The sequence below is a fragment of the Phoenix dactylifera genome, chromosome 5 (assembly GCF_051530095.1).
Source record: "Phoenix dactylifera cultivar Ajwa chromosome 5, Ajwa_hap1_PhDact_Kaust_v1.1, whole genome shotgun sequence".
Classification (NCBI taxonomy): Eukaryota; Viridiplantae; Streptophyta; class Magnoliopsida; order Arecales; family Arecaceae; genus Phoenix; species Phoenix dactylifera.
Genome location: NC_143194.1, coordinates 18,618,590 through 18,633,769, shown reverse-complemented (window position 1 = coordinate 18,633,769; position 15,180 = coordinate 18,618,590). Strand labels below are relative to the sequence as shown.

Genomic DNA, 15,180 nt, shown 5'->3' with positions numbered 1-15,180 from the left:
ATATGGAGAGAGAGAGAGAGAGAGAGAGAGAGAAGAACTAGAGAACAACCCCAGGCTTTAGACTGCACCCAAATCAACCCAAGCATCGATTCGAACCCAGCCTGAAACACAGACTTAATATTTAAACCAAGCCGAACCTGAACTCACTCGAGCCGAACCCAACGCCCAACCTTAAAAAGCAGCCGTGCGTGCGTATCACAAGGCTCTTTACACTGCGATACAGTAATAACCAGCCAAGTCTAAAGCCTACCGACATCATCTCAAGTTATACTTGCAGCAGTCCAACAATCGAAAAGCTTTGGGTAACTCCATCCAAGGAAATTGGAAGAACGGGAGAAGAAAAGAAAACCCAGAAGCTGAATGCTCAAAACAACCGATCAAATTGATTTGAAAAAGGAGGCCATAGTAGATCCATCCAAAGTTTCAAGAAATATGCACTATGAAAAATGTACCTCTTAGATACACCAAGGAGGGAAATTGGCGAGTGAATTACAGCATGCTATAAGAACTTCGGCAACCATAGGAAACAAACAAACTTGGCCTGCCAACTTTGACATGTAATAGAGTAGACACAGAACCACTTTGATTACACCATTACACCCTGTGCCAAATATCCACATCTCACATTTGATGGCCCCAAACAAGTTCCTTGATAGATATATTATATTTTTTCCCCTAAAAACAAGCATGCACAAGAACATTACGCGCCATAACCACTATATCAGGCCTGATTCCCCCTCCCGCGGCCACCCATCCTTCCCCGTCCACGGCCATAACCTCTTCCTCCTGGACCTCCACCCCTGCCTCCCACTCCTGTCATGTCAAAAGCAAAAGGACGCGTATGTCATTGATAGCAGACTTTTTTATGGATCAAATTTACTGAAGGTCCAAGTTCGTGAAGGATTCAATACAAAGGAAACACCGTGGAATGACAATGTGCCTCCCCCTATGCATGTGTATGTAATACATAAAAAGCTAGCAGCACATAGAAGGTAAAATAAGCTGGCCTCATAAAAGCTTAACAAATATCTCCAAGTGGAGTGACTAGTTTGATCCCCATAGGCTTTTATTATCTAGTTGAGCATATTATTTTTCCCAGGTGTCTTCGACGCCCAACAACCAGATGGATGGCTCAACTTGAGCCAGCTCAGGCATCTGGCTGGCGCGCGCACACACAATAAGGCACACCCATCTTGTACTACCACCTGGTTGGACAGCTAGAACCCACCCTACTCAACGATAACAGAGGTACCTTTCTCTTCAACCCATCTGGTTTCATAGAGTAAGAAAAATCTAAACTGGTCCATCTCCAATATATAATCAGGCAAAAACCTAAACTACTCCCGCTCTGCATCATCATGATGGTTTCTGCCTTTCTCTCTCTTTCACTGCCCTCTCTGGTAATTCTTCCATTCTCTCTAACTTCAAGATCCCCTACAGACTTTGTGGCTCCTCCCTTGCCCAGGTATAAAAGATAGAATGAAATCATCCCCCCTCTCATAGACCAGTGGCTCAAGGATGCTCATGTCTTGGATAATTTCAAGAAGACACATTGACCACCATTGACGGTTTTACATAATCTAAGGAAAACATGGCAATCATTTGTATTTACTATTTTTTCTGAAAATATAAGATAATGGAATAGGAATAGTAAAAGAATCAGAAAAGAAACATAAGAGTGGGAGTTTTGATTTCTTTATCTGCTTGTCAAGGATTGGGAGAAGAGAAGAGAGGGTGGCGGTCAGTGCAAACCACAAGAGAGCCCAGACTGTATAAAGGACAAAGGAAAATCTTTTTCTCAAACAAAAGAATCCATCCAACTCATTTGAACCACAGCTTGTTGTATGGGAAATAGGACAAAAAATATGAAATCAAAAGCCATCATATTCATCCCTAATTCTGTCTCTGAATTAGAAACCTCCAAAAACTCTCCCTCTTCTATTCCCTCCCTTCTTAAAAAGACATCACACACATCCTCAATCTCAAATCACCACTCATGAATTGACTTCCTCCAAAAACTCTCCCTCTTCCTCTTCCTTTTTTTCTGTTTTTCCCCTTTTTATCTAGGACTTGTTTGTATTAATCTTGAGAAAGAAAAAGAAATAGAGAGGGTTTAGCATTGGGGAAGCCAAGATGGAAGATGAAGGAATCGCAATAAGTGCAAAGCCAGACCAGTTTATGAAAGCTGGGCAGCTCAAACAGAAAAAGATCCAACATTAACTTAACTCAGATCCGATCTGCCTGGCAGCTTGGGATTTGGCACCCTACAAGGTGGGTGTGTGGGTGTGAGTGTGGGTGCGTGAGCATCGCCCACACACTTGAAAACCACTCAAGCTTAAATTAGATGACCATCTATTTGTGGCATGCAAGTAATTCATATCTTATACTCCTACTTTGACTCAGAAAGTCTCAGCAAAATCATGAGGTAGATAGTCATTAGGTATGTAATTTAATGTGATTTAGATGCTACATCTGGCTTCACAGAATCACAAAGATAAAATTACACATGCATAGCATCTATGAGGTGTGTAATTTAATGTGATTCAGATGAAATCCACAGTACAAAAGATTATATTTGGTATCATATGTACTGCAATACACCCCCATATCAACTAATGGTTTGCCAATACAGGGCAGTACACGATTATACACACCATGTTATGGCACGGTATATATCATGGTATGGTTGGTTTTTCAACCCTTAATCATAAATACACAGTGGAACCAATTGCAGCTTTAACGGTTGCGGGTTATGAAGGAGAAATTCAAACCCTCAAATGTGAACTACAATGCCTAAAAGGCCTATCAAAAACTCAATATTTTGGACACTCTGCTTATGCATCAAGTCATGCCAAATTTATAGTCTTAATGGCAAAACAGTGTTTTGATTTTAGGGAGACTTGATGCATAGGCAAAAGGTTTTCAAAGCACATGATTCTTTGTTTATAGAGCATCATGGGCCTTACAAATCATATAAAATAGTTTAGATTTCCATTTTGTAAGCCCAATAATTGGTTTTCACAATGGATGAAAAGGCCTTCTTCCCACCCTATCTCCATAGACAGAAGTACATGCATGAGACAAATATGTACACATACTCAAATGCCCGCCTACCCACACAATAAAATTTATGTTCGTGTGTTGTCCACATCTGTGCATGCATCAAGCCCAAGACCACAAAACAAGGGCAATGGTCACCCAACTCAAATCTATTTTGGGACAAAATCTGAGACTACTGATGCAAAGCTCAGATCAGATAAGTCTTAAGCACATGACAATTTAGGTACAGCCCACCATGGCTCAAGCCAGCCTGAGCTCAATACCATTCCTAGACAGAATCCAACTCATTCGGGCAGACCTTATTAACAGAGTTGCAAGATCATACATCTAAAATTGAGAAAACAGGGTAAGAGTGCCTGAATTAATTTGGAGTCAGAGACATTCACAAGTTATGACCAATGTGACATTAGATCAACATTGATTTTGAACTCGCTAAATGTCAATTTCCTGAAAGCACTGTGAATGTTGCAGAGACTATAACCAGAGATATGCATTTATCTCAAATTCATTAGCCGAATTTATCCAAGTGCATAGGTAATACCTTAAAATCATGTAAAATAGCAATGCAAGGCATAGAAATGATTATTGAAGGCTTACCACGATAGCCCCAACCACCTCTACCTCGCCCACCACCCCGGCCCCAGTTCCAGTTATATCCACCATTTTCTACCATGAACAGAAAATTCAACGACCATTAACAAAAAAGAACTCAGAAAATAAAGGTGAAATCTAGACTCAAAGAATGTCAGTTTAATGATGTTTCTTGTGAGAGAACTCTGCCCTATTCTGGCTTCCAATCAATTAGTTCAATTTCTGGCTAGAAGTTATATTAGCTTAAACTAAGCTGCACCCTATAGGCCAGCCAAGGAAGCCACCTGATCAAGCATCTGACAAATACATGTTAATTAAGAATTTTGCGTACCTCGATTGTTGCCATATCCACCGTATCCACCATTGTTGTTGCCATATCCACCGTATCCCCCATTGCTGTTGCCATATCCACCGTATCCACCATTGCTGTTTCCATATCCACCGTATCCACCATTGCTGTTGCCATATCCACCGTATCCACCTGGATTGTTGCCATATCCGCCATATCCACCATATCCTCCTCTACCCCAACCCCTTCCTCTTCCTCTACCTCGACCGCGTGCACGTCCATATGAATCTTTATCAAGTAGAAAATTATCAGTGGTTTCAATCATCAAAAGTCCTATCAATAACAGATTGTACCTTCATTAAGTTGACCTTGTGCTTGTCTAGGTTGATATTGCTGCTGTTGTTGATACTGCTGTGGCTGCTGGAATTTTTGCTGTTGTTTTGGCTGCTCTGCATGTAATGGAGCTTGATACCTACCAAACAAAGGCGACAAAAATCAAAACAGCATTAAAATAACATGGATGACACCTACTAAGTAGATTGGCAATTACATATCAGCTCCACAGAAAAAATATCACATAAATTACCCAGGGGAGTTCTTGTTGAGCTCTCTGGTTGACAGAGATATTGATATCATGGAAACATGGCGCGTCATCTCCAATCTGCAACAAGGTATATACTGTAAAATATATCACCAACGTCTATTCAAGTCTGTAATTACTTATATAGTGTGAGCAATAAGAAACTTAACGGTACAAGGCCCTCCTCAATTGGTTCCCATACATCAGTGATACTGACTGAACTGATAGCCGTATCTTGATGTAACCCAGGAATCCTTTTCTGCATTCAAAATAAATGGGTGAAGAAGCTTTCAGGCATAAAAGCAGACAAAATAGCATATGGAGAACTGAAAATCAACCTTTATAATCTCTGCAATGGCCACAGTCTTGCTGATTGCCTGTCCCATAGCCTTCAAGACAATCTCTCTGACCCTTTTTTCCTGATCAAAACAACATCCCCAAAATAACAAACATAAAATTAGTTTCTGAATACCACCAAAGCCTGCATACACATTATCAGTACATACAAAGACATCCATGGAAAATAATTACAAGATCTCATTCAGTGAAAAAAAGAAAAAAGAAATTATTAGTAGGCGAAGAAATGAAAGAGCAGAATTTTTCTGCATTATATTTTTTAGATAGATAAAAGAAAGTACCTCTCCTTGAACAAGAAATGATAGTTTTGGCTTTCATGAGCAAGGCTTTCATGGACTCATGATTATAATATGATATCAAAATCGCATGAAACAAGATTAACAGAACTTAATCATTAGCAATTTCTGCAAAGCAACAAGTTTTTGCCAGAAAAGAATAAAATTTTCACTAGTCAACCTTCAATTAACTCCAATACATAGTCGAAACTATAAAAATAAAAAAAATCCAAAAACACTCAGAGAAAAACTAAAAATTAACGGAAGATTAATAAGTCTTAGCATCACAGCAAGATTATGCAAGGCCCAATTACCCCACACAATAGAGTCCCTGGCAAGTTCAACCAAGAAACTTCAATTGAAGGCCAACGAATGTCTCAGAGAAAACCCATTCTGTACCCACTCTCTACATTATTTTGCCTTGTTAGACATCACTTCCAGTTTGCAGTTTTCAATTTTTTCAGACACAGAAATCAATTGTTGTCTGGTAACCCAATTTCTATTTTCAATTTTTTGAAAACTCTTAGTTTCTAGAAATTATGGAAACAAAAAAAAATGTTTTGAAAACCAAAGCGACCCACAGCCACACGCCAGCCATCAACCAATACAAGCCGGCACTGCTGCCATAAACTTAACCTGACTACCAAACAAGTTTTGGGTTTTCAATTTTCAGAAAAATAAACTTGGAATTGGTTTTATTTTTTTAATAAAATGAAAACTGAAACAAAAAGTGATGACAAACGCCATCTTAAAAAAAAATAAGACCGTGTTCTAAATGAAATAATAATCTAGATTCAAATATCTGATGCTAATATAGATTTCATAGAACGTCTAATTATTTCGCTGTACAACTTTCTTTATGGAAGAAGGCAGCAATTCCTTTTTTCCAATATTACACATTAGAAATAGCTAAAGATAAAATCTTTCAAATATTTATTTCATTTCTATGTCGTGTTTCAGATTGAGTCGAGAAGGGTTTCAACACTTTAACAGACAACCCAATTCATCGATTTGAAGTTCAAACTGACTAATTATAACCAAGGCTTACCATCTTGGTTCTAGACCCCATTCCGATACCATGCTGGTACAGTGTTGGTACGCCTAATATGGGGTTGGTTCGGTATATGGAGACTCAGTACACCCCATGTTCCGAATCTTAATTTGGTACCAATATTGATACTATTACGGTATGCCCAGTATGGCGCAATGCGCACTGTTAGAGCAAACCTTGATTATAAGCTATAGAAGTATAAGAATCATTTGATCATAAGCAGACTCCAGCTAGTACCATAAAGAACCAAATATATCAAAATAAATGCTCAAACATAATTGGCTCCTCGTGTCTTAACTTCCTCTCTTTCGTCATGAATCATGGCATTTTCATGTTAGCCTTATGGTCTTGACAAGAAATACTTATGACTACTAAATAAGAACCAGCACACGGCCCTTACATATAATGCCAAAACTAGATTCAACAGTGCTTAGAAACCAAAATCCAAAAATTGGAACACCACATAATTCGATTTTGTATAAAATAAGGCAATTTTAATAATATTGTAAGAAAAGGCAAATAGTAGCACATTCACATGCTTCCCATTTTTATATAGAATGAACGATTGCACTTATAAAATGGATTGATCAGAAAATGGATTGCCATTTGTTTATTTTGTCAAGATCCATTGGTCCTAGCAGCGAGCATTAGTACGTAGATTTCACCAAACATGACTTTCAGCCTCTTAGGCTATGTTTGGTTGCAGGGTAGCAAACCCTGGATTAGCTATCCCTGACCTGCAAATGTTCCAGTATTCCTTTTGCCCTGGATTAATGAAAAACCCCAATTTTGTTGAGGCTCTCTAGCTTCCTGGATTAGATGAGGAAAGAGGTGAAGAAGAGAGAAGAGATGGGTTAAAAGTAGGGTTAATAGTATTTCACCACCAGTGTGACATTAACCTGCTAAGTGAGTTTCTACCACTGACTGACTAAATTTAACATGGGAAAAAAGAGGCCATGTTTGGGTGGTAAGCAGCATAATTCACCTCTAACCTACAATCAGACACTGCCTTGACAATACATTTTCCTTTCAGATTCCAGTCAATTTATTTTAGTTTGACAGAAGATATAAGATCCAGAACAATCTAAAAGTATTTCGATGCATTGAACTTGGTTGTAAGCAAAATATATAGTATCTTCCATGGAACCTGACCAGAATCAGACACTCAACAACGTTGTTCATTAAATGTTTCAATTTAACAAATTGTTTTCAGTTCCTTGGTTAGCTGACACATAGTCCAAAACAAGAATTATGAACCATGTATTCACAAACGTATGTCTTTCACCATAAACTTTCTAGCATCTCAAATTAGCTAGCATGTCGAAAACTGTCCAAGGTCGAGTTCTTATATGTGCTAAATAGACAAAGGTTAAGTTGAATAGACATCACAGAAGAAACTGCAGGGAGGGAATAATGATGTTGAAAAAAGCAGTCAAAAATCAAGTGTAGAGAAAGATGATGCAATTTGTCTTCTATGCTGTGTGGGCAGCAGTAGATGCAAAAATAGTTGATTGAAATTCTCTTCTGATGAGAGACCTGGAAAAATATAGCTGCCTTCAATAACTCTTTGGCAAGGTCTAAAAATAACAAGTATAAGATGGTTGAGGAACGGATTACATTGCGTGCTGTATCAACAAAAAGTATACACCAGTACATTTTGACAAGGACCATATGCCTTTAGTACTATCAATTTTGGTCTCCATTTTTTATGCATTTTTCTTATGAATTTCCTTGATCAGATAAGAGTATCCATTTGAGTGTCTTAGTCATCCAATTTGATGTCATCTGAAGTTTTTGAAATAGGTTATGAAGTTTACAACAATAACAATCATATTCAATCATGAATCTTGCTAATAGCTCTTAACTTACAATTATTACAATCAGTTTGATTATCGAGTAAATATATATCAACAAATTATCTAATTCTTGTGTGTACATAATTAAAGACATACAAACTACATGATAAAGGACGAAATTCATTTTCAAACTATAGTTTATGTGCATAGACTACATAATAATAGAGATATTCAGGAGCCATTGATTTAGGTAAAAGAATTTTTATTTATATATCTAACAGTTCACTAATGATATAAAAATATGTTATCTTAAATAAACATCAATTATGTTTAGTAGATCGTGTAGTTTCTTAATAATTATCAGAACAAGTTCTGCCATATTATATTATCTATAATCCAATTTATGTTCTTTCAATAAATTCCTAAATTTTTTCAACCTAGGTCTTTTTGAGACAATCATGTAAGCTAGGAGAATGATTTTTATGTTAATTTTGACAATTAAGATTTCATATCCTATTATTTGCCTAATTAGTAAAAGAATAACTAGCCTTACAATTAAGCATTTGTGTACAAATGCTTATCGACATCAAATCATTGTAGTAGTTTATTCATTCTTTTTGGATATTTTTGAAGCAAAATACCCAATTAAAGTTCATCCCAAGTAGCCATGGCCGGTACTGCTTGATTTGGTGCAGTTCAAAGCTGATTCAGGCCCAATCTGCCCAATACAAAGCCGATTAGGGTGGTACATGGCTCAGTTTGGCATATCCCTGAGCATACCAGGCCCTGCCTTATTGGCTTCCTTACCAACTTAAGTCCAGTATGGTAGGTACCGGCCAGTAAGGAGCCACTATACTCAACTTTTCAAACCTTGCTCTTTATCAAGCCAAACTGTAATGAAATCCATGTACAAGGCTATTGTTTAATAAAGCTTTTTGATAAGTTACAAGGCACAGCAAAAGTTACAGAAAATGGCAACAACAAATGTTAATATAGTAATCAATTCTGTTGTTCTATGCAAGGTCAATGATAGATATCATCTTGATGCTTATGCAATTAGTGGAAAGATATAAAGAAATGTTAACAAGAATGCAGATGATCTTGCACACCAACAAAGATGACAGAAATGATAATGTTGAGATGTATGTGTAGCAAATAACCAAAATAAGTTGAAGAATAAGCATATATCTTGAGGTATAGGAGTTACATCAACTGAGAACTAACTAATTGAGATAGTATGTGTGTATGCAGCAAATGTTTCAAAAGGTTTTCATAAAGAGAGGTACTCAAACCCATTCCAAGGGTCTACAAACAGGGTAAAACCTAAGCAATCATCTAAGAACATGAGGACCATAAACCTTATAAATAATACAAAGGCAACCGTTAATGGGAATAAACCTTAACAGATTATGGTTTATAAAGCCAACTCCATGTAGTTGGCCAAGACTTGATAGGTATTACAGTTTGTACTACAATTTATGTGCACAAGCAAATCCTCTCAGAATAATTCAAACCCAAAATTTACCATGCAAAACACAATATGGATCATCTAACCTGAAAAGTTACATTGCTGGTCATGATCTATTTTTTAAAAAAGCTTAAAAATCCAAAAGTCAAATATTTGGGAGCTCCAAACCTATGAACAATTTGGGTACAAGATGAATGATATCATAGAACTAATGTACAAAAATAACAATTAACTACATATGTTTAAAACCCACAGCAAAGCTCAGAATCCCTGCATCTAAAAACAAGCATAAGCTAAAGATTACCAAGGTTGGATATTTCTAAACCATAATTTAGGTACCTCGCTACTGGAAGGAAAAAAAAAAGAGAGGTCCTTTATTCCATGTACGATGAAGATCTAAGGGGGCGGAAAGGTATTTTAATGGGTTGAAGGTTGCAGGAAAAAGAAGGGAAGACCTAGCGTAACCTGGATGAAGGTTGTGAGGAAAGGCATGGAGAAGCTTGGAGTGAAATCTCAGGTGGCCTTAGATCAAAATACTTGGTGAATGAGACTCCAGAAAGCTGGAGCTAAATAGCTGGGAAAAGACAGGATGGATATCATTACAATTTACGGCTGAAACTATACATTTTCTAAACATTTATTACACATGTCAGAAATTTCTAAATAGTATATTTTGGGTTTTCAGGCATTTTAGACATTGTAAATCAAGATCAATGATGTAATCTGAATTCTAAAAATGCATTATGCATTTTCAATATATTGGGTTCATGCTTAAAATAAGATTTGAGCCCAAATAGTCAAAATCACAAAAGAAATGGATCATTAGCAGCATCAATAATGCATAAAACTAAGAACCATAATGATGATTCATATCACCCTCACTGTTAATACGGACAACAACACTTATAATGACTTAAAAAAAACAAAAATTTACCTATCATCTATGCTTCAAGCACTCACAAACTGAATTACCTTTATTAATTAAATGAAGGTTTTGATTTGGTTTATGTTAAAGGTATCCAGATTTGCTTAATATTGGTCACATGATTCAAGATGGCAATCATGATCAACATGTTAATTTTTAGGTTCTCGCAGTTTCATTAAAATTTGAGGGAACAGTCATTTCTTGCCTAAATCCTCTAATCCTCAGTTGACTTTGTGCACATATACAAATTCAATTAGACACTCATTGACTTGTATTGTTTTAAAAAATATAGAGAAAAATGAATAGAGGATTGATCTTGGTTCGCCCTCATGATGGGTAATGTTGAAAATGACAATTAAGGTTTAAATGGACATACAGTGATAGAAACTTGCTCCAACTGTCATACACAAATAAAACACTGGTGTTCAGAATGATTTACCTATACTTTCTAAGTCTTTTGCATTACACTTTAGCCCATAACAAAGTATACTGGGTTTTTCTACTCTTATACAGCCTAATATTGTCAACATGCAATACTTTCCTTGCTATGCCAGCAAGTTAGCAAACGATAAGTTACATAGAATACAATAAAATATTTTTCCATGCACTGACTCCTAGTAAATCATCCTTTTATTCCCTCATTTACTTTATTAAGATAACTCTCATTTTAGAACCAAGCCTGCATAAATCTACAACATAGATTTAACCTTGTAAAAACATTCTTCATCTCAGTTCAATCTGAGACTTTCTCCACTTTCTTCTAGCTTAATAAAACTCACATCCTCATGCTTTGATTTAAAACCTAGGATTTAGTTACCAACTATATTCACCACATGTTTCCAACAAAAAAATAACAAATCCCTTTCACACTCCTAATATTGCACATGAAACCTAATTTTTTCAAACCCAAGAATAACAATTGATGTATTTCTTGTTCCTTTGCCTTCTATCCAAATATAATAATGCACAAATTCATAGAAAGCAGGCTGATCTTCCCCTAGGATACCTAAGTTTTCACTACTTGTGACCATCTATTACGCTCAGAATCAACCACTAGACTTAAGGTTTGAAGTCAACTCCTATGAAGTAATTCAATTAAGCCAGCAAGTCTCAAAGATCCCATACAAGGTCCAAATTCCATGTCGACAGGTCTTGTCCTATCTCAAATTTCTTCCTTGGTCACTTAGGCTGCATTTGACTGTGGCAAAACCCAAAGTAAATAGGTTAACTTGCTCCTAACTCATTTTACACCAGAATAAACTACTCCGTCCTCCAGGATAGAATAGTTTACTCAAGATTCAATGGAAAAGGTACAGGCACTTTGCCCTCAAAATATTTAGTTAGTTTTCTAAAGTTTGGTGGTTTAAAGTGGAACAAATGGGTTGAAAGGGGCCTTTATATCCCTCCTCATTTAAATCCAAATCAAATACCACCTTAAGATATCAAAAATTTATATTTAGGGGTGAAAAACATCTATGCAGCTATGCAGCTCATTACAAATAGAATGTAGATCTCTCTACTTTGAAAACTTATTCCAATTTACAGTACTTATTCTACTTTTTTTGGTTCCTCTCTTTCTTCAATCAATTAATACCAACGGCCTCCAAATTCAAATGTTAAGCATAGGGAGATATGCACCATGATTGTGACTCATATAATATAAATCCTAAAGAAGATAAGCATAACAAACATTAAACATAGTACATATTAGTCTCAAACCATCAATAGTCTTCAATCCATCAAGAGATTCTAGACAATCCAAATACAAAATCATAAAGAAATAAGACAAATAATATCTATTCAGGAACTACACTATGAAATTTTGTTTTCATTGAACACTACTAAAAATTACACCCATCAACATAAGCCTTTAACACAACCATCACAATAGGTAAAATCTTCACCATCGATTGCAAAGTGTTACCAATACACTTCAAAATCTCAGTTTGTGTTGTGTTCAGACATCCTGGATACTTCATGACATCCTTGACACTCCAAAACATTGAATCATGATGTCATCATAGTTACATATCAACTTTTAGCACTTATACCTAGAAATTTTCAAGTCTAATATTAAGTTTAGCAAAAACTTTTGTGAATTTCATCATATTACAAAGAAATTTCATCATATTACAAAGAAATTGATCAAAAAAACTATTCATTATATACATATGTTTAAACATATAATAAGGACACGTCTATGTAACATGGGCATGTTCCCCATACCCAATCTTTTGAAAGATCTTGTATCTAACACTCCTAAACACTTGCGCCGCACTTGACACCAGTGTCACATGTCCATGTAACATTGCTGTAAAACTTACGAATTGTACGAGTCTTCTTCATCAATTGACCCTCTCAACCTATCTAATGTCACTTAAGTCCTCCTTCTTAATGGGCTTAGTGCAGCAAATCCAGATGGACTACAAATTTGCAATATATACCCATTTCAGAAACCATAATGAATAGAGAAATTTCAGGATGCAACTATATGAGGTACGATCAAAGAAATTCAATACATGGAATTGCAATTAGGAGACTCCACAACAATACAAAGGACAAGTAGAACAAAGTAGGATAAGATGATATCGTGATGGCACTAGATCCTAAACAATGCCATGCCAGTAAGATGCTATTAGTATTTCCATATCATCACAAGACTAGATCCTTGCAATGCCACATTAGTGAGATGCTTCTACTCCCTATCAGTTAAAATAAAACCTGATAATTCATGGAGATATAAAATGGCATCATAAAACAAGCTTTAAATATTTTTGTAGTCTAAAATTGATATGAAACTAAACTTTGTTATGCAAGTGAAGATTATGGGACATTTCAAGCAAATAAAAACATGTCCTCCCAGGAAATGCTCAAAATAAGTTTTTAAAACAGTAAATGGAAAAGGTGTGAGAAAACGCAGCAAACACTCCTTGTGTCATCAGTGGCAAACGAAAACAGTAGATTCATCACTAAGAAACCCCAAATTATGCATGAAAGAGAAATTTCTACTTTCATTAAGGAACTTTGTAATGCAATAGATGGATAAGTTTATGACATACTCATATAACTGGCATATATAACTTTTCTTTGAAAAAAAATCTCAAAGCTTGATTTGCCATTCAACAAAATTTGAAAAGATACACTAGCAATGCTCATTTTCTAATGAACATCATAAATCCCAACTGGGGCAGCTAATTTTATTATGATGCACCGCATAGGCAGAACCTATCTATAGACTTTCATAGGTTGCGCGTAACTTCAAGCAGGTGAATTATACCTGATCAAATCAGTTGCATACTTTTATGAAGACAGGGCATCAAAAGAAATAGACAAACCTACTGGTCAAAAAAGAACTCCAAACAACAAATATCAACAAATTTAACGCTGTACAATTTTTAATTAACATAACCGTCAATATAATATTAGTTGAGAAACATTAGAATTGTGAAATATCTCCTGAGAAGCGAATGGGCAGAAAGGGGGGGAACCAACATAAATAATATGATCCAAACAACCTTACCCACCAGAAACAAATGAAAAAAGCAACGACCGAAGTCTATAAAATGATAGCATGCTCTAACTAAAAAAAAGTACAGCAGCTCATGAGAGAAATAAAAAGGGTAGACTAACCCTAGAAAACCATTGTACGACACAAAAAAATAACACCAGCACATAGTGCATGATAAGAACATAGAATATCACTAAAAAACCATTTTACTTCCCCCCCCCCCCCCCCTCAAAAAAAAAAAAGGCAAAACAAAAAAAACCACCACCCGCCCCCAACCCCACTCCGGCAGGAAAAGAAAGAAAAGAAATGGCACAGAATACATGATATATCGTTGCAATCTGGCGTCCAAGGAAAACAAAATCAGAATCTCAGAACCCAATCGAATAAGGTTACGGTACCAGAAAAATGGGCTCTGGAAGAAACCCACGGGTAAAGATCGGGGGAAAAAATGCCGATTGAATCACAGAGGAGATTTTCACACAGATACGACCACAACCCCCGATCGATAACGAAAAACTACGAGATTAAAATAGATTCCAGGGTTCTATTCAAAGGAGACAGCGAGAGTAAGAGCGATATACCTGAAGGAGGCTGGAGGCGTAGCTGACATAGTTCCGGATGAGGCCCTGGGTGGTGATTCGGATCTCGTTCTCGTTAATGGCGGATTCCGGCCGCGGCTTCTCCACTCTCTGGTATCTATCCATGGCTAGAGCAGAGGAGAAGACTCCTAGGGTTAGGGTTTTGGGATGAGGAAATGGGAACAGACCAGAGCTCTAAAACCCTAGAAGGGAAGTAAAGCTGCGGAGACTATAAATAAGCTAAAACCTCAGAAGCAAAAGGCCCCGGCAATACGGATGGGGCAGGGTGCGTGGAGATTAGGGCACAAATAATTTCTGAAATGCGAGAATTACAAACGAGTGAAAACGACCAGGATTGTGACCCGTACAATCAAGTCAGCGCATCGTATCCATGTGGGCCCGCGTTACCTGTGTAGACCGTCTAGTAGCCGTTCGTTTGTGGTGGTCACATATTTTTGGTCTGCACAATGGTGCACAAACCAATCGGGGTTGAAAGGGATAACGATGTCCTTTTAGTCACGAGGATAATATTTTGCCGTCATGTCTTTTATTCACTGGTAAGACCGGAGGCAGAGAATACAAAGTGTACGCGTACGCCATGATATGTTTTGTTAACTAATTTAGCAGCGAGCATTTCTGGGACAAAAGACTGTGTAAAATGTCGGAAAACTTTTTTTTTGCATGAATATTTTTTTAAAAATT

At 36.7% G+C, this 15,180-nt stretch overlaps 1 protein-coding gene across 2 annotated transcripts; it reads right to left on the bottom strand.

The window, feature by feature from the left end:
* Nucleotides 1-357: 357 nt before the first annotated feature.
* LOC103717266 (uncharacterized) lies at nt 358-14,742 on the bottom strand. Of its 2 annotated transcripts, none has more exons than XM_008805584.5 (8): nt 14,482-14,742; nt 4,859-4,939; nt 4,691-4,779; nt 4,527-4,601; nt 4,294-4,412; nt 3,983-4,228; nt 3,658-3,726; nt 358-813 (listed from the first exon to the last, which is right to left on the bottom strand). In XM_008805584.5, the coding sequence occupies exons 1-8, from the start codon at nt 14,602-14,604 to the stop codon at nt 722-724; spliced, it is 894 nt and encodes a 297-aa protein (XP_008803806.1). In that variant the 5' UTR covers nt 14,605-14,742; the 3' UTR covers nt 358-721. The 2 variants fall into 2 exon arrangements, with proteins under 2 accessions (XP_008803806.1, XP_008803807.1); XM_008805585.5 differs by having other exon boundaries at nt 4,309-4,412.
* Nucleotides 14,743-15,180: the final 438 nt, after the last annotated feature.

Excerpts from the sequence above, each read along its gene's own strand:
- LOC103717266 (XM_008805584.5), bottom strand. The coding sequence starts at position 14,604 with ATGGATAGATACCAGAGAGTGGAGAAGCCGCGGCCGGAATCCGCCATT. Across the intron at positions 4,940-14,481 it reads ACGCCTCCAGCCTCCTTCAG|GAAAAAAGGGTCAGAGAGAT; the intron begins GTATATCGCTCT and ends TGTTTTGATCAG. Across the intron at positions 4,229-4,293 it reads ACAAGGTCAACTTAATGAAG|ATTCATATGGACGTGCACGC; the intron begins GTACAATCTGTT and ends TACTTGATAAAG.